Consider the following 20,746-nt stretch of genomic DNA (forward strand, 5'->3'; position numbering starts at 1 on the left):
GAAAGGGATATTTTGATACTAATTAAATTCATTAACTCTCTTAATTGTTAATCAATGAGTTAGACTAAAATCTAGTCTTGTTTGGCTTCGTGCTTAGACAACTTTCATTTTGTAAAAAAGAAAAAGTTTATTTATAACAAACACATTATATTTGTGTAGAGATTTTTATAGTATAGAAGGTGTGAATGTTAAATTTTTAAATACACAAGATGTATTTATAACTAAGTCAATATGTTTGTGTAGAATTTCCATAATATAAATGACGTTAGTGTTTACTTTTAAACTACACGAAGGATATCTGCAATTGAGTCAAATATTTAGTACTCTATAATTTATCTTTTAATTTTAGAACCATCTAAAACTTACAGTATATAAATTAATTAGCATCAGGGCCGGCCGGCCGGCCGGCTGGCAGTTGGCTTTTCAGTTTCGGCGTAATATGGCCACTAGCAAAATGTTGAAAACCTGCTCTCGATGATCTCTGTCGTGTATCATATATATATATATATATATTATGAAATGAAATGATAATTTGCCCAGTGTGGCAAAAATGATGACAACGTTTAACAGTTCTGTTGGAAAATGCATAGTTCAGAATTTTATGATAACAACGTTTAACAGTCCTGTTGGAAATTTCATAGTTCTGAAATTAAGTTAAATATGATTAGCTCGTAATGCGATATGAAATTATGATGTAAAATCAAATTGATATGAAATTAAAGTCTTGTTTGGATATGTAATTTGAAGTTCTAAAGTCGTAATTTTTTTTCTTAAACATGAAAACATTACAAATTGTAAAAACTATCAAAAAATTTCAATTCTTACACAATTTTATCAATTGATTAAAATCATAATTTATAAATAAGATATCGGAATATTTCGACGCGCCGGATTGATAAGTCCTTTTTATAAATAAATAGTTGGGATTACAAACTTTATAATACACATAATTTTATAAAGATACACTAATCAATAATAGAATTAACTAGTTATTTTTTAATATAATCTTTTTTATGTGGTACGGATAATCTCTTCACACCGAGCATGAGGATTTTTTTTTGCAAAATTTTAAATGATGGATTTGTGTTTTATAAAATATAAATTATGAGCCAAGTTTTATATTTAAATTTTTTTGAAATGATGACTTGGAATCCCAAATCATATTTTTTTTTTGAGAATTTGAGGTGTGAAATAATGACTTCACATCACATATCCAATCATTGATTTAAAATCATAATTTTAAATCATGTTACGAAATTGCATATCCAAACGCAAATGTAGTGTCCTTATTAGCCATCCGTTCACTTCCCCTCAATTTCCTTCTCTCTTTCTCTTTTCAAATGTTTGAACATCGATATTGGAGTTGTTAAAATGGCTTTGCCCAATCTAATCCAACTCAATTCTAAAAGGCTAGCGAGTTAAATAGACTAGGACGGACTGACTCTTTTAACTAAAAGACCTATAAAATAGCAGTCCAACCCAGCCCTAAGCGGGCCACGAGTTGGAACGGAGTTGGCCCTTCAATAAAAGATGGACAACATTGACCTCTTAAAAATACTATCGAACATTGATGAACACAATACCATTACGTCAAAAATTCACATGCCCATGAGTTGCACATACTTTAGTGAAATACTTACAAAATAACAGAATAAGCAAAGATACAACAGTCAACATTCATATGATTCATCAAAACAACATACATTACATGATCATTTTTTCCATAAACTAGACAAGAAAAGAGAAACGAAAAATTAGGCATAAACACAAAAGTAAAAGAGGTCAAAGATTCAAAATTATAATAACTTTAATTGCCTAGTTGTTGAAAATTTGACAAAATAAAAACACTACTTAAAATATTTTTAAAATTCACGAGCCATGGGCTAGCCTCTGAGGCTCGCAAGTTAATCCTATGAGGCCGGCGGACCAAATAAGGCTCGGCTAAAAAGTCTCGTTCCTAAATGGGCTGAAAAAATTTAGCCCAACCCCACTTAATTCAAGGGTTGGATTGGGCCGGCTTCACGAGCCAAACTCATTTTGACAGCTCTAATCGATATCCGAAGTAGCTTAACTAGTTGACTTTTTGAGCTTTCACTTTATTGGCGAGAATTTGATTTTTTCCCTTACATGTGTAATAATGTTATTTTTTCTTTTAAAAAATAAAATTAATATATGAAGTTTGTTATTCTTTCGCTCAGTTTTACCAGTCAACTTTGGACTGTATTCGTCCCTTAAGAAATAATGTTTGATATGAATATCTTGCCATAATATTCATATTAATAATGTTTAGTATTAGGTCGTGAAAATTGATTTAGAAATAAATAATATACTTCATCCGTTCATTCTTACTTGTCATCACTTTTGACATATCAAGAAAAGATAAAAAAAATTCATGTTTTACCCTTGAAATTAAATATTATTCTCAAAATCATTTTTCAAGACCTAAGAAACATCAGTTAATAGAGATAGTATGATAAATAATTATTTTTTAAAAAGGTGTGACAAGTCAAACAATGACAAGTAAAAATGAATAGGGGAGTATTTTAGCTTTAAGAATCTTTTTTAAAAAATATTATGTCAAGTCAAAGAATACCACATTAAATGAGATAAAGAGAATAAAACTAACAAATAAAATTAAAAATCTACTTTCGAAACAAGATGAAATAGTTCAACATATTCAAATTTAAACGGAAAAGGATCTAAAATGCTCTTGAACTATTTGAAATGGTATAAAAATGTCTTCATCCATCTATTGGGTCTAAAATGACCTTGACATCCACCTCTTGGTCCAAAAATGACATTTTCTTTAATAGAAAAAGGCATTTTAGTTCCAATAAATGGATGAGTGACATTTTTGTACCATTTTGAATAGTTCGAGGCAATTTAAGCCCTTTTAACAGGATTTTAATTAAATAATTTGAATAATTTTTTTAAACACGTGGCATTCATCTATTGGTTATAATTTAATTATTTAAAATTAATTATAAATCAAAATTTATTTAACAGAATTTTAATTAAATAATTTGAATAATTTTTTAAACACGTGGCGGTCATCTATTATTACAATTTAATCATTTAAAATTAATTATTAATTAAAATTTATTTAACATAATTTTAATTAATTAATTTGAATAATTTTTTTTAAACACGTGGCGGCCATCTATTATTACAATTTAATCATTTAAAATTAATTATTAATTAAAATTTATTTAACATAATTTTAATTAATTAATTTGAATAATTTTTTTTAAACACGTGGCGGCCATCTATTAGTTACAATTTAATTATTTAAAATTAATTATAAATCAAAATTTATTTAAAAGAATTTTAATTAAATAATTTTTTTAAACACGTGGTGGCCATCCATTGGTTACAATTTAATTATTTCAAATTAATTATAAATTAAAATTTATTTAACAGAATTTTAATTTAATAATTTGAATAATTTTTTTAAACACGTGTCAGTCATCTATTGGTTATAATTTAATTATTTAAAATTAATTATAAATCAAAATTTATTTAACAGAATTTTAATTACGGAAAAGAACCTAAAATGCCCTTGAACTATTGAGAATGGTACAAAAATGTCTTTCATCCTTCTGTTGGGTCTAAAATGCCATTTTTCATTAAAAAAAAATATTTTTGGACCTAAAGGTGAATGTCAAGGGCATTTTAAGCCCAATAAATGAATAAAATATATTTTAATACCATTTTCAATAGCTCAAAGACATTTTAGATTTTTTTCGAAATTTAAATCAAGTAGACTTGCAGTTTGGAAATGTCATTTATACATATCATTATCTCAGTGGTGCCTCTCCTCATTTTACTTGTGGGAGAATCTGCACGACTAAACAAAAAAGATAAGATAACGTAAACGACTTTCGAGGTCGTAAATTTACCTGCGAGTCAAGATAACAATTAACATTTTAGTGTAATAGTGTATGTTGCTGTCATTTTTGATTTGTCTTGTTTTCGTACACTGCTGTTGAAATTATTCTTTTTGTTGTAAATTAAATTGGCAACAGAACAAATAAAAGATTAAGAGGAGAACAAAGATATAGGAGAAATTAGCAGAAGAGTAAAGTAGCAAATGTTTTTATTTCGATGCACTCTTCAATTCACCTATACGCCTTCAATTTATAGGCAAGAAAATAGGCTAAAAGGAGAGGAAATCAGTGGGTTGCCCACTTATCAGTGGGCCCCACTTATATAAAAAAAAAATTCACCTAACATCCACTAATATTTGTAACACTCCCCCTTGGATGTACACGTGTAATGTGCTTCCATAGATGTTGTATCTACATATTTGGTAATACGCCTTGATTGCTGCCTCATTAAAAACCTTACCAGGAAAACCCAGTGGGACAAAACCTTGGTTAAGGAAAAAAGAGTGCAGCGCGTATTTTACTCCCCCTGATGAAAACTTCATTTGATATTTTGGAGACGGCGCATTCCAACCTTATGCCTTAGCTTCTCAAAAGTTGATGTTGGTAATGCCTTTGTGAATAAATCTGCAAGATTATCACTTGAACGAACTTGTTGTACATCAATTTCACCGTTCTTCTGAAGATCATGTGTGAAGAATAATTTTGGTGAAATGTGTTTCGTTCTGTCTCCTTTTATGAAGCCACCTTTCAATTGAGCTATACACGCGGCATTGTCTTCGAATATAATTGTGGGTACTTTAACATTATTTTCCAGACCACATCTTTCTTTGATGAACTGTATCATCGATCTCAACCACACACATTCTCTACTTGCTTCATGAATTGCTATTATTTCAGCATGATTTGAAGAAGTAGCAACAATGGACTATTTTGTAGATCGCCATGATATAGCAGTCCCTCCGTGTGTAAACAGATAACCTGTCTGAGATCGAGCTTTATGTGGGTCTGATAAATAACCTGCATATGCATAACCAATAAGGTCTGCGTAACCTTTGTTAGTATAAAACAAACCCATATCAATAGTACCCTTCAGGTATCGCAAAATATGTTTGATACCGTTCCAATGCCTTCGCGTTGGGGATGAACTATACCTTGCTAGCAAATTAACAGAAAATGTTATATCAGGCCTAGTTGCGTTAGCAAGATACATAAGTGCACCAATAGCACTAAGATATGGTACTTCAGGACCAAGAATTTCTTCATCCTCTCTTGGAGGTCGAAATTGATCTTTTTCCACTTCAACTGATCGAACAATCATTGGAGTACTTAATGGATGTGCTTTGTCCATGTAAAATCTTTTTAAGATTTTCTCAGTGTAGGCAGATTGATGGACAAAAACTCCGTCTGCTAAATATTCAATTTGCAGACCTAGACAAAGTTTTGTCTTTCCAAGGTCTTTCATTTCAAATTCTTTCTTTAGATACTCAATTGCCTTTTGGACCTCTACAGGGGTTCCAATGAGATTTATGTCATCAACATAAACGGCGAGTATAACAAACTCTGATTCCGTTTTCTTAATAAAAACACATGGACAAATAACATCATTAATATAACCTTCATTTATTAAGTACTCACTTAGGCGATTATACCACATACGCCCTGATTGTTTCAGACCATATAATGATCTTTGGAGTTTTATTGAGTATACTTCCCGAGACTTTTTACATGCTTCAGGCAATTTTAATCCTTCTGAGATTTTCATGTAAATTTCATTATCAAGTGAACCATAAAGGTAAGCTGTAACCACATCCATTAGGTGTATTTCAAGATTTTTATGTACAGCTAAACTGATGAGATATCGAAATGTTATTCCATCCATAACCGGTGAATATGTTTCTTCATAGTTGACTCCGGGTCTTTGAGAGAATCCTTGTGCAACAAGGCGTGCCTTATATCTTACAATTTCATTTCTCTCGTTTCGTTTTCTAACAAAAACCCATTTATAGCCAACTGGTTTTACACCTTCAGGGGTTTGGACTACAGGTCCAAAAACCTCACGTTTAGCAAGTGAGTCTAATTCTGATTGAATTGCCTTTTGCAATTCTGGCCAATCACATCTACGTTGACATTCTTCGACGGATTTATGCTCAAGACTTTCACTATCTTGCATGAGATTAAGTGCAACATTATATGCAAAAACATTATCAACCGTGATTTTAGATCGATCTAAATTTATCTCATCACCGAAAGAATTTATTGAAAGTTCTTCATTTACTTGAGTCTCGGGTTCACTGATTTCTTCAGGAATATCAGGATTACTCAAATCTTGACCTTCTTCAGGAGGTTCTATTGTAGTATCATCTTTATTATTTCTCACGCTTCTCTTTCTAGGATTTTTATCCTTTGAACCCAACGGTCTACCACGCTTCTGGCGTGTTTGGGATTCAGAAGCTATGATACTTGTAGATGGTCCTTTTGGGACATCAATCCGGATAGGTACATTCACTGCAGGGATATGTGACTTAGTTATCCGTTTCAAATCAGTAAATGCATCTGGCATTTGATTTGCTATTTTCTGCAAGTGGATGATCTTCTGGACCTCCTGTTCACATGTGCGGGTACGTGGATCAAAATGTGATAGTGATGAAACTTTCCACGCAATTTCTTTTTCTTTTTCGGGTTCCTTTTTCTCTCCCCCTAATGGCGGGAAAATTGTTTCATCAAATCGACAATCTGCAAATCGAGCAGTGAATAAATCTCCAGTCAACGGTTCAAGGTATCGAATTATGGAGGGTGAGTCAAACCCAACATATATGCTCAACCTTCGTTGAGGGCCCATTTTTGTACGTTGTGGTGGTGCTACAGGCACGTACACCGCACAACCAAAAATTCTTAAATGGGCTATATTTGGTTCATGACCAAATACTAATTGTGACGGAGAGTATTTATTATAATGTGTCGGTCTGAGACGTACAAGTGCTGCTGCATGTAAAATAGCATGACCCCAAACAGTAATTGGCAAATTTGTTTTCATTAGTAGAGGTCTTGCTATCAATTGTAGGCGCTTTATAAATGACTCTGCAAGGCCATTTTGAGTATGAACATGAGCAACAGGATGTTCAATTTTTATCCCAATTGATAAGGAATAATCATTAAATGCTTGGGATGTAAATTCTCAAGCATTATCAAGGCGAATGGTCTTAATTGGATAATCTGGGAATTGCGCTCTCAATCTTATTATTTGTGCTAACAACTTCGCAAACGCCAGGTTGCGAGATGATAATAGGCACACATGAGACCATCTAGATGATGCATCTATTAGGACCATAAAATATCTAAACAATCCACTTGGTGGATGAATAGGTCCACATATATCTCCATGTATACGCTCTAAAAATCCAGGAGATTCGATGCCAACCTTCAGGGTAGATGGCCTGACAATTAATTTGCCTTGATAACAAGCAGCACATGAAAATTCATCATTTGTAAGAATCTTCTGGTTCTTTAAAGGATGTCCAGTTGAATTTTCAAGAATTCGTCTCATCATTATTGATCAAGGATGACCTATTCGATCATGCCATAACACAAATATATTTGGATCAGTAAACTTCTGGTTTACGATCATATTTGCTTCAATTGCACTAATTTTTGCATAATATAGACCAGATGACAGAGTTGGTAATTTTTCCAAAATATATTTCTGGCCTGAGACACTCTTGGTTATACCAAGATATTCAATATTCATTTCATTTAATGTCTCAACATGATATCCATTTCTGCGGATATCTTTAAAACTTAACAAGTTTCTTGGGGATTTAGAAGAAAATAGTGCATCTTCTATAACAATTTTTGTCCCCTTAGGTAGAATTATAGTAGCTCTTCCGGAGCCTTCTATCATTTTTGAATTACCAGAAATTGTAGTAACATTAGCTTTTCTTCTAAGTAAATTGGAAAAATATTTCTCGTCTTTAAATATAGCATGAGTTGTTCCACTATCAATTACACAAATATCCTCGTGATTTATTATTGATCCAAACAAGATTTGAGGCATTTCCATATTTTCTTCACAAAGAAAGAAAGTAAATATTATAATTAATACATAATTTATTATACAAAATTTTATTTTATTACATGAATCTAGAAAAATACAAACATAATTTTTAATACATACAACAACAAAGAGAATTGTTTAAATATTATCGGGCTTATCAACATTCATATTTACTTCTGGAAAATTAAAGAAATCAGCTACATCCAGATGCATGGGCTCAATATTGTCCTCAGAGATAAAATTTGTCTCTGGATTATTTTCTGCCCTCTTTAACGATGCCTGATATAGCTGAACCAAGCGTTTTGATGACCGGCAAATCCGCGACCAGTGCCCCACACCTCCACATCTATGACATATTGTTTCTGAATTATTCTTCGGTAAAGCTTCTGGCTTTTTACCCTGCCTTTTATATTGCTGGTTATTTCTCGGTGCCAGCCGAGCATCATGATTAAAAATTCTTCTTTGACTACGGCCACGACCACGACCACGACTGGGGCCATGGCCTCTTTCTCGTTGGTTAGAATTTGCCTGATTCACTTCAGGGAGTGGCAAAGAACCAACGGGCCGACTATCATGATTTTTCATTAATAATTCATTATGACGTTCAGCAATAAGTAAGTGAGATAATAATTCAGAATATTTTGTAAAGCCTTTTTCGCGATATTGCTGCTGCAGGAGCATATTCGCGGGTGGAAATGTGGAGTATGTTTTTTCAAGTTTATCTTGTTCCGTGATTTCATCTCCGCATAAAGTTAACTGAGCTATAATTCTAAATAAAGCAGAATTATATTCAGTTATATTTTTAAAGTCCATCAGTCTCAGATTTAACCAGTTATAACGTGCTTGTGGAAGCATGACCAACTTCAGGTGGTCATACCTTTCTTTTAAATTTTTCCACAATTTCAAGGGATCTTTTAATGTAAGATATTGTAATTTAAGACCCTCGTCAAGATGGTGGCGGAGGAAAATCATAGCTTTTGCACGGTCTTGACTAGATGCCGTGTTATCATCTTTGATGGTGTCTGCCAGACCCATCGATTCAAGATGAATTTCGGCATCTAGTGCCCATGAGGAGTAATCTTTTCAGAGATATCCAAAGCAACAAATTCAATTTTTGAAATATTTGCCATTTTATGAAAAGAAAATTAAATAAAATTCTTACCGCTTTTTGTTACCTTTAAAAACAAATAGCCAGAGCCTCGTGCTGATAACGTGTTGTAAATTAAATTGGCAACAGAACAAATAAAAGATTAAGAGGAGAACAAAGATATAGGAGAAATGAGCAGAAGAGTAAAGTAGCAAATGTTTTTATTTCGATGCACTCTTCAATTCACCTATACGCCTTCAATTTATAGGCAAGAAAATAGGCTAAAAGGAGAGGAAATCAGTGGGTTGCCCACTTATCAGTGGGCCCCACTTATATAAAAAAAAATTCACCTAACATCCACTAATATTTGTAACACTTTTTACGTTATGGATCTCTTGTTTTTTCTAAACTTTTGCGCTATTTATCTGACACTTTTTATAAAATGTCAAAGGTAATAGAGTTAAAGAAATTAAGAAATAGCATGTAAAATGTGTGAAATGGGGCAGAAAATAAGCTTTATATTTTCTTAATTCATTTTATCAATTTTATATATGTAATCTAATTGAGTTGATTTAAAAAAAATGATAGCATTAGGCAATTATCTACACTAGGGATGATCATGGTTCAATTTGAATCGATTGTTTATTAAAATTAAAACAAAATCAATTTAGTCGGTTTTTAAATTTTTAAGCCAAACCCAAAAAATAATCGTCCTATTTGGTTATCATCGGTTTGAAAGTAATAAGTTTGTTGAGGGCATACGTATCTCAATAGACACAGACATCTAGTACATAAATAATCCACATGAAAACTATTGTGAATTCAATTAAGCAATATTAGAATGATTATTACATGAATAAAGTGATAATCAACAGAAAAGAGAAAGTGTGACTATCTAATGTGAGGTACGATAGGTAAAGTCTAAAGTAATAGATTTTGATGGACTTAGAAATTTAATAGTTAGGCTAAAATGTTATTGTTTGGCTTGAGAAATGGTAAAGTTAAAGAGTTAAAGTTAATTAAAATTTAACAGATATTTATATTTTATTTATGAATAATATATAAATAATTACAAAATTAATATATATAATTTTTTGGTTTTGTTTGGTTATTTTTGCGTTTTTTTAATAAAATCAAAATCAAAATCAAACCAAATGATATCGATTTTCAAAATTTAAAACAAGTCAAACCAATTATCGATTTTTTTAGATTTGATTCGATACAATTTAATTTGATTTTTTTAAAACCATAACTATGAACAACCCTAATCTACCCAACAGAATTAAGAAAACATTACAAAAGATTACACAAATGGATAAATAGGAAGTAGGTTTTGACTATCAAAATAAAATAAAATCAGAGCATTAAAAGACGTAACAAATATACCAAAATATCACAAATGCTGGCACAAATAGAAAAAAGAAAAGAAAAAGAGTGTGGGACTTAATTCATAGTAATTAGTATCAAAACAAGGGAAAATAGGTAAGTAGGTAGTACTTAAAACATTGAATAAACAATATACCTAACAAATTTATCATAATATCACAAAAGATGGCTCATATAGAAAAGAAAAGGAGTAGATCTTAATTAGTAATTCCTAATAAGTAGCCAAAAGGGGGAAAATAGTTAAGTTGATCTTAATTATCAGGTCCTAAATTTATGAATGACAAAAGATAGTATGAAAATGATATGAAAGCTAAATATTTTATTGAGAGAAGTTGAGGGGTAGTTTACTTGGCAAACTCTCTAATCTTGTATTTCTTAGTCTCGCTTCATGTGACACTATTATTATTGAGAGAGTTGATTATATTTTTTTATAAATATCTATCACAAATTTATAATATTTTTTATGAAATTTCTAAATTTATAAAATTTTATTCTAAATGAAGTATCATGTTAGTGGAAGGTCCGAAATATTTACTCTCCTTCCCCCTCCTTTTATCAATCCGTCTACTGTGTAATATTGGAATAAAAAAGACATTTGGTTAAAGAAGTTGAAAATTATAATTCTTAGGAACATTTAGGATTCCTTTTAATCATAACAAAGGAACGACGTAAAAATGTGCTTGTCAATTATTTCCTAATTACTTATCAAAGTAAATAGAAACAGAGGGAGCATTATATATTCCACTTATAAAATTCAATATTCTGTCTTCGAGGAATTTCATCACTTTTTTATCAACTCTTTCCTAAAAGTTAATCCAATAAAAAGTTATAATAGAATCTCATACTGGGCAGGCCTGCCATAATGAAACATTTTTTTTAAAAAAACCTTTGACTATTTACAAATCATTGCTCCTTCCGATTTATAGTCATCCTCTTTATCTCCACAAAAATAAAAATAAAATTACATACACATCATTTTTTTACTCTAAATTTATTGTCGTTGCTCTATACAAACGTGGTACTCATCGACAAATGACAAAAAGTCATTAATGAATATTCAACTTGTGGGTTAGGGCCATTGTGAAACATCGGAATCAAATTAGCCGTAACAATTGGAGACCATTTTGTTAATAATAATAATAATAAGGATTAACTTTAAACTATTCGTAATTACCTGTATAGCCAGCGGGGCACCCATTTTAATCCAATTATCAATCGAATTCTATCTTCCCGAGGCTCAGTTGTTAATTTTAAAATGCCCAGCAAATCACAATTAGTATTATGAGTATGACACACTATAAAAAGAATCTTAATTAAACTTGCCCTTCAACAAAAACAGCAAGTATTTCAATTCATTCAATCCTTGCTTCCAAAGTTCCCAATTTAATTCAACCACTGTTCTATCATTCTTAAAAAATCGGAGATTTGAGGATCCACTTTTCTCATTTTTGATTTGATTCGTGTAATTGGAAACCCCCACAGGCCACAACGTTATGGGTTCTTACGGAGATGAAGAAACTGGAAATGGGTTAACCAATTCACCTACGAACAATTCAATTTTCAGGTACAATTCGCCACTTGTTCAGGTTGGTTTGATTGGATTGGTGTGTTTTTGTTGTCCAGGGATGTTCAATGCCCTCTCTGGAATGGGTGGTGGTGGTCAAGTCGACCACACGGCGTCTAACAACGCCAACACCGCACTCTACACAGCTTTCGCTATTTTTGGGATATTGGGTGGTGGAATTTACAACATTTTAGGTCCACAAAAGACTCTTTTTTGTGGGTGTTCAACTTATATATTGTATGCTGGCTCTTTTCTTTACTACAATCACCATAAGCATCAAGCATTTGTTGTAGTGGCCGGCGGCCTCCTTGGTGTTGGCGCCGGCCTTCTCTGGGCTGCCCAGGGAGCTATTATGACCTCGTACCCACCACATGACAGGAAAGGTACTTATATCTCTATGTTCTGGAGTATTTTCAACATGGGTGGTGTTATTGGTGGTCTTATTCCTTTTGTCTCCAACTATAATAGTACTACCGCGGCCTCTGTTAATGATGGTACATATATTGGATTTATGGTCTTCATGGCCATTGGAACGTTTCTTTCTTTAGCGATTTTGCATCCAAGTAAGGTTGTTAGGAACGATGGTTCAACGTGTACTAATATTAAGTACTCCAGTGTGTCCGTGGAATTAATACAAATTCTCAAACTGTTCGGGAACTGGAAGATGTTGTTGATGGTTCCAGCTTCGTGGGCTAGTAACTTCTTCTATACTTACCAGTTCAATAATGTTAATGGGGTGTTGTTCAATTTGAGGACAAGGGGTTTGAACAATGTGTTCTATTGGGGGGCACAGATGATTGGTTCGGTGTTCATCGGGTTCATAATGGACTACAGTTTTAAGAGCAGGAAGGCTAGGGGATTGGTTGGTATTATTGTTGTTGGCCTGCTTTCAACAGCAATTTGGGGCGGAGGATTCGTGAAACAGCTTACATATTCCCATGATGATGTACCTCATTACATAGTGCTACTTGATTTCAAGGATGGTTCTAAATTTGCAGGTCCATTCGTGTTGTATTTTAGTTATGGATTACTCGATGCCATGTTTCAGAGCATGGTCTATTGGGTCATAGGAGCCTTGGCAGATGATTCCGAGGTTCTCAGCAGGTAAATTTTCATATACTGATTTCAATTCATCCGTTATGCTTGTGAGGAATAGAATTGGTTATGAGTATTGGTTAAAATTGGATTGTTTATCTGTTGTATTCACAGGTATACTGGCTTCTATAAAGGAATACAAAGTGCAGGGGGAGCCGTTGCTTGGCAAGTCGATTCACATTATGTCGCATTCATGAACCAGCTTATCACGAATTGGGCATTAACCACCATTAGTTTTCCATTACTGGTAGCTCTTGTAGTATTAGCTGTGAAGGATGACAACAAAGATGAAGAGGGAGCAACTAAGGAGGTTGCCATTCCTTCAAACCGAGACATTAGTACTACAGTGGACAAGCCCAATAAGGAATAGATTACAGAACTGTGAATTGTGTGGACCATTAACCACAGTATAATTTAGTCTTTGTTAATGTATGTTTAATCGTCTTCATTCTCTAGTAATTAATTTTTTTTTTCAATATTCTTACGTGCTCCAAAAATGTATGTACTTTTTGTCATTTATTTTGCACAAGGAAATGACAAGGTTGCTTTCTAGCTAGTACCTCCAAATAGTATAGACTTTAAACTGTTTGCTCAATTTCCTTTCCCTAGAGTCTAATAATACATTGGGCGGCTATCTTAAAAGATTGATTCCAAATATTATAGTGTATCCACGAACAAATACACATTGGTAAATTCAATATTCTGCTGGCTTATACCAGTTTCTACGAACTTCTTGCGTGGTGATGAGGAATACAACGCGACTGTTACATTATTGGGTTGATGTGAATTGGTACAAAGATAAAATGATTAATTAGAATTTCTCGAACAAACTACACTTCTTCATATTCTTTTCTGCAATCGAGACTTTTCTCTTCTTCCACTGATCTGCCCTAGGAGCAGCTAGGACCAATTTAGTCCTGTTTTAATGTTCTAATTGAGCGCTATTCATTTTTTCTTATAGGATAAGGTTTATCTATTTACCGACAACTACTAGCCCCATAGTGGGACTGCGTTGTATACGAGGCCCCGGAGCGGAGCTTACCGCCTAATGGCTGACCGATCATCTTGTGAGTAGCTCCTCCCAAGATTGAGGAGAATAATTAGGTGGTATGTATAACATGCCTTATGATACATGATGCAGCAATCTGATTTCAGTGTTCATATTGTTGGGTGTTATATATAGTTTGATGAAGAGTGTACACTTTGACAACGTGTGATACTGGCCTTGGGATTTCTTTTCTGATTGAATACGGAACAAAGTGTCATGTTCACTATGCTGTGGCTGAATCTTAAGAAGATCTTGTCAATGTCTAAAAGTCTGACAAGGGACAGAGCTAAGGTCAAAGAAAGGTCAAAGAGTTCATTCGAATTCCTATCAAAATATTATTCTGTATCTAAGATTGAAATTATGTTACACATATTATATGTAGTAAATATTGGATCTTCTCTACTCTTTCGTATATTTATTTTCTTATATTTTGAAATCCTTTAATAAAATTTTAGTTCTACCGTTGTTTGACATATTAATAGAACCTTAATTTCTTCCCTAACCTTTCAAGAATTTTTCTCAATCCAGCCCTAACATGTATTGGAAAAGGTTGTTTGAGCATATACTACTAGTACTGAAAAGGTCTTTTTGCAGGCCTACTGATAAGTATTTGGAAGCAGGTACCATCATCGATTGTGGTGCAATGGATCAGAGGTTTTGAGTTCCAATCTTGTATATGGAGAAAATTCTGTTGGAAGCGTCACCACCAAATGAACTCTGTAGTGTGCCATTTGAATTTAATCGAAAGTTCAATGTGGACACCGAACACTAGGTGAAAAATCAAAAGAAAAAAATAAGTTGAAGCAAAGTGCTAGTAATAGACAGATTTAATTTTGTTGTGTTCTTTCATAACAATAATTGTACCTCAATTTCCCCGCCGAACTTAATCCTCACAGATCATATTCTCCACAATATTTAAGTTTTAACTTGGGTATGAAAAACAGGATAACGTGCTGTTAAATTATCATTTTGTCAGAAAGTGAAAGATTAATGGGTGATATCTGTGATTATGGAATCTAATTAACTCGTCAAATATTTGAAATAAATCCATAGCAGTAAATTGGATAGACAAATAAAAAGTAAAGGACAGACATCTTTGGAATTTCTTATTTATTTATTTATTTGTTTCTTTTACTACATGAGCCACAATAAATTAAAAAACTAGCAAAACATTTGAATATGTGACATAACAAAAATTAGATGCAAAAGAAAATTAACAGAGGAGTGTTAAGGATTGTTTTTTTTTTTTTTTTTTTTTATTGTTTATTGGGCAACAGCTTTGGGGGTCTCTTCAACCTCCTCCTCCTCTGCTGGCTGTTCCTTGACAGCCTCAACTTGGGCTTCCTCAGTCGTCTCCTCCTCCTTTGCCGGCTTCACCTCCTCGGTGGCCGCGGCGGTGGCGGTTACTTCCTCAATCTTGGGAGCCTCTGGTGCTGGTTCTGACACATCTACCAAAGGCTCTTCCGTTTTAGTCTCCTCCCCATCCTTCTTCTCCTGAGTTATAAGAAAGTTTGGTAAGAGGACTGAAACAGATTATGTTCATAACAAAAAGAATTAAGATAAAATACTATTTTAGCACGCCTCAATCTTAAATAAATTGGATTAAACTATATGAATTTGGACCCTATATTGCTGAGTTATGGTTCCATATAAAAAGTGATTAGATATGTATGTACTCATGTTTATTGACACATACTATAATATGACGCCTTTCAATGATGAACATTGGTCCTTGTATTAAAGTAGCATCAAATTTAGCTTTTGAAAATCAACAAATTTCTAATTTCAGAATAGGACGTACTTTGTTTTTTTAGAGTCCGATAGATCAATTAATTTCTCCACCCATTATGCTCTAGGAGCAAAACAACACAATTAAACACAACTTAATTCGATGTTTCATTTTATTTTATTTTTTCGTGAAATGCAATCAAATGATGATATGATTATCCTGCTATACAATAGGTGAAACTGACATAATAGTATAAAAATTTATATATACCTCAGGAGCAGGGGTCTCCTGCTCGGTCTTTTTAGGAGTGACAGGCTCCTCGACAGGGGCAGGGGCCAACTCTTTATCCAAATCCTTAGGTCTGCTCGCACAGGCTCCCATGACTACTGTCTGAGCTTTTGCGAGCTAAGAGGAGATGGACAAGAAAATGCGATTGAGAAAAATATTAATAGGAATCAAAGTGAGGCTTGTCGTTTTTTTAAATTTTTTTTTATGTTTGAAGTTAAAGAAATGAAGAGGTTTTTATAGAAAAATTGGAAGGATTGCCTAATTTATTGGTGTATCGTCGAAACATGCGCGCCCTGTTTGTGGACAATTTGTAAAGAATTGAAAGTGGGAGGCCTCGACGTTGTATAGTTCGTTACAAACATGCGTTGAATATTATTCATTGTCACATGACGGAGAAAGCTGAGATGGCAATAATTAACAGGCAAATATCGATCTTATTTATTATAACTTTCTTGTTTCACCTTATAATATGAAAAATACGATGTCCATATCTTTTGTTCGACAAAAAATAATAGCCACTTCATTTTCTGTTTTGGCATGGACGGTGCCCATATCTTATTGGATATTAGTCTATGTTTTAAATAATACTCCCTCCACTAATTTAAACAAGCTTACACTATGAAAGATGGACACACTTTTGAAATATGTCATAATTTCATAAGATTTTTTAAATTTATTATCTTATTAAACACTCCATATTATTTGTATGACTATCAAGTATTTCTCATTAAAAGTAAAACTTAAAGTATTTTTAAATTTAAAAAGCTATCATTATTTTGGAACGGACTAAATAAATTTTTGACATATAAATTGAAATGGAGGGAGTAACTAATGTTAGCAGATTAAACAATTCTCTGTTACGGTCATTCAATACAATCATCCAACGTGCTGTTGGCACACAATAAATTTAACGTTTGATGAGAAAAAAAATCAATCCTCACTTCAAACTTGTGAGATTCATGTTACTCTTGATGCAACAGATTCAGATAATAATGGTATAATAAGACTAGACTTTTGACATATACAAGTGGTCTATGTTTGACGATTTCAAACCACATTTACCCCCTTCAAGTAGAAATGTATATGACCAACAAGGGTAGTGGTAAATATTCATTCATCTTTAATTAAAGGTCTCCCACAATGTGTGACTTCTCAGTGCAAATTTAAATTTTATCGGACTCCAATGCAGATATTGGACACCAAATGGGAACAAAAAATAAAATAAAATATATATGACCTAATATTCTAAAACTATTTAGTAAAAAAGGAGATAAAAATGCAACACCAAACACACTCCAAAACGAACATTAAACTCTCCATTTCCCTATGCTCTTTTGCTCAGAAATGTGAAGTTAAACGTACATAAAGAAGAATGTGATGTAAATATGGAAATGCCTTCTAGATATTACGTTATGAATGAAGTCCCACCCAATATGGCTATCAACGTCACACAAGTAATAATTGGGCTGACAGGAGCTTTTGGGCTGAGAACAAGCAATTAGGGCTTTGTTAATTTGGAATTCAGGTTGAGTAGCAAGCATAAGAATTGTTCCATCTCCATTCTTATCTCTATCCTTAATTATTTGTTATAACTATTTTCTATTGTAATTCAGTAATTAAAGTATTACAATTACTACTCCAAAACTATAATTGTGTTCTTCTTATTAACTTACTAGTCTCTGAGAACGTGCAACTCTTACTAAACAAATATAATGAATCATCGAACTTATAACATATAATTATTGTTATATTATGATGCCATCAAATTTGAGAGAGGATAAAAATGACAAACATAAATACAAATAAACATGGTAATGCATAAATGAAGAAGGAATCAAATAAAAGAAGAAACTTTGAAATCAACAATCGAACACTATCATTTTTTATGATTTATCTGATATTGTCCAATGTCTTAATTTATAGTTTGTGTTGAAGTATGTGACCATCTTATCTAAAAGCTTGAGCTATTAAAGAGAACATACTTTTATAATTTAATTATATTCTCGACACGCCCCCTCACATACAGACCTGATTTTGTTTCATGGGCCAAGCACATGATTATTATTTTTGATATAGGTGGCGGGCGGGATTGGATCTCAGGACCTCTGTCTGCTCTGATACCATGTTAAAGTGTGTGACTATCTTATCTAAAAGCTTGAGCTATTAGAGAGAGTACGCTTTTATAATTTAATTATATCCTCAACAGTTTGCAAGACCAACTTTTTCCTTCAGTTAATATGAGAAAATGAAAAGATAAGAATTTTAAAATTTAATTTTTAGAAATAAAGGATCTTGAAACCATGATCTTTTCATTATCATATTCTTCAACTTTTGACTTAACACCTTCCACTTTTAGTATTTAGTATAATCTATATGATATTATTTATATTTAATTAATTAGATATGTTTTTTAGAATATAAATAAAATAGTAATTCAACTTTGCACTTTGAAACTTTCAACTTTTAATAATATATGATGATATATGATTAGAGTAGGATTTTATTCGATTGAGTTTACTCTTATAGTAATGTTAATTTTGAAAAAAAATTGAGTAGATTCCCAAATTAGCTACCCGTCTCAACTAAAAGCCAACTTAGAAAATTCTCCTCAGTGAGATCTCTTGAATAAAAATAGTAATACTCGTAACCTCCCAATCGTATTTCTCCCGAGATGAAAGAAAAGATTGGCAATTTGTCTTTTCAGAGCTATCGCCCCAATAAAAAAAATATTCTTGTGGTAGGCCCTGTCCCTGGTAAAAAATATAGTGAAATAACCTTCCCTATTCTTTCCCCGGATCCTGCTAACAAGCTAAACGTAAACTATAACACCTATTTTCTTCATTTCATTTTAGTTGATCCTTATATTAAAAAATAATTTTATAATTTCTTTTTACTTATCTAATATAGCAAATGATCAAGATAAATTTATTATTTTTTTCTAATATTATTTTTACCATTAAATAACTACACAAAATATTACTATTTAAATTTAGAATTTAAAGCATAATAAATAAAATTATTTTAATAAAATAATCCCTAATAAATATTTCTTTAGAAAAATATCAAACTAATATGAGACAATTAAAATAACGAGACATTAACGAGTACAAGTGTTCAAATGTACTGCTAATGATAGATTGACTGTATGCCCATATCTCTTCACAAATTGCTTGAACTCCCAAGTCTCATGATTCATGATATCATATAATCATTGTTCATGCAAAATGTATAGTAATTAAAAAAAGTAAATTTTACTTAACCCTTTTGGGTTTAGGAAAGAGTTATGTTCTCCTTCATTTCGTAAATAAGATAATAAATTCAGTTAGAGCTTGTTTGAATTGACTTATTTTAAATGTTTTAAGTTAAAATAATTTTAAAGCAATTTTATAGTGTTTGAGTAAGAGCATATTTGGCATTGCTACTAAACATTGCTTATTTTAGAAGCACTTTTTGAAAAATACGTTTTTAGAAAAGTGCTTTTGAAATAAATAAATAATTTGTGTTTGACTAATTCATTTAAAAAGAGTTTTTGATAAATAAATTGTGTTTGGCTAATCTCTTTAAAAAAAGCGCTTTTGAGAGTCAAAATACAAAAATAAGATAAATATCAATGCACTTTTAATATTTAAATTATTTTATATTGAGAAATTATTTTAAATATCTATTAAATTTTTTAATTAATTAAAATGTACATATTCAAATTCATATTATACATAGATAAATAAAATATATATTAAATTTTGATATACTATTAACTTGATGATTTAAATATAATTAAATATATCAAATAAAATAAATATAAAAGTCATTTCATAAATTAAATCACTACATACCAAAAATTCACCACAAAAATAAATAAATAAATAGAAGGGATATATTGGTAAATATGTATATATGGCAGGGATATTTTGATCTTGATAAAAATAATTTTCTGTCTCTACTTTTTTTAAGAAGAAAAATCTTTTAGCTTCTTCCCAACAACAGAAAAACTGTTTATGCTTCCATTTAAAAGCAGTTTTATTGATTGGCAAAACGCCTTAATAATTCAAAATAAGTGTTTTATAGTCAAAATAAGTGATTTTAGCTTCCCAACAATAATGCCAAACAGACTTTAAGTTTTAAAAAATAATACTTATAAACACTTAATTTAAAGCTAAAATGACAAATAAGCCAAAAATCATAAGTTAGATTCTAACTTATGAATTTTGGATTATAAGTTAAATTGAAAAGTCAATCCAAACTAGCTCTTAATCATAAATCAACACCTAAAAATGAGTTGGCCATTGTATTTGTTTTGGAAAGGTCATAAATAACCCTCAATTAGTATGAATTATAATATGTATTTTTTCAATAATTAAGATTTTAAGTAATAGTATTGTATGAAATAATTAACATTCACATCTCTCCTTTTTCTCCTATTAATCTTTTTCCTTTGATTTTCAGAACTTCATTTTCCTTCATGGAATTTTCTTTTATGTAGAGTTTATATTCTAAATATTTGTTAATACATTTTGTAATTTGTATAATTGCTATAGTATTGAAATGTACTTTAACTAGTCAATTTTGTGTGATTCATATTTTTTTCTTTATTTTCATGCCGTTCTGACATAT

General features: G+C 31.7%; 2 protein-coding genes across 2 annotated transcripts; one reads left to right on the forward strand and one right to left on the reverse strand.

Annotated features, from left to right (window-relative positions):
* Positions 1-11,646: 11,646 nt before the first annotated feature.
* Positions 11,647-13,626, forward strand: LOC129894780 (UNC93-like protein 1). The gene is made up of 2 exons (XM_055970423.1): positions 11,647-13,079; positions 13,185-13,626. Exons 1-2 carry the CDS (start codon positions 11,905-11,907, stop codon positions 13,438-13,440), a joined length of 1,431 nt encoding a protein of 476 aa, XP_055826398.1. The 5' UTR covers positions 11,647-11,904; the 3' UTR covers positions 13,441-13,626.
* A 1,621-nt stretch (positions 13,627-15,247) lies between these two features.
* LOC129896140 (uncharacterized) lies at positions 15,248-16,432 on the reverse strand. The gene is made up of 2 exons (XM_055971973.1): positions 16,118-16,432; positions 15,248-15,612 (listed from the first exon to the last, which is right to left on the reverse strand). The coding sequence occupies exons 1-2, from the start codon at positions 16,226-16,228 to the stop codon at positions 15,382-15,384; spliced, it is 342 nt and encodes a 113-aa protein (XP_055827948.1). The 5' UTR covers positions 16,229-16,432; the 3' UTR covers positions 15,248-15,381.
* Between the last annotated feature and the right edge of the window lie 4,314 nt (positions 16,433-20,746).

Source organism: Solanum dulcamara, chromosome 7, assembly GCF_947179165.1.
Source record: "Solanum dulcamara chromosome 7, daSolDulc1.2, whole genome shotgun sequence".
NCBI classification, from domain to species: domain Eukaryota; kingdom Viridiplantae; phylum Streptophyta; class Magnoliopsida; order Solanales; family Solanaceae; genus Solanum; species Solanum dulcamara.

Excerpts from the sequence above, each read along its gene's own strand:
- LOC129894780 (XM_055970423.1), top strand. The coding sequence starts at position 11,905 with ATGGGTTCTTACGGAGATGAAGAAACTGGAAATGGGTTAACCAATTCA. Across the intron at positions 13,080-13,184 it reads GATTCCGAGGTTCTCAGCAG|GTATACTGGCTTCTATAAAG; the intron begins GTAAATTTTCAT and ends TTGTATTCACAG.
- LOC129896140 (XM_055971973.1), bottom strand. The coding sequence starts at position 16,228 with ATGGGAGCCTGTGCGAGCAGACCTAAGGATTTGGATAAAGAGTTGGCC. Across the intron at positions 15,613-16,117 it reads AGGAGACCCCTGCTCCTGAG|GAGAAGAAGGATGGGGAGGA; the intron begins GTATATATAAAT and ends CTTATAACTCAG.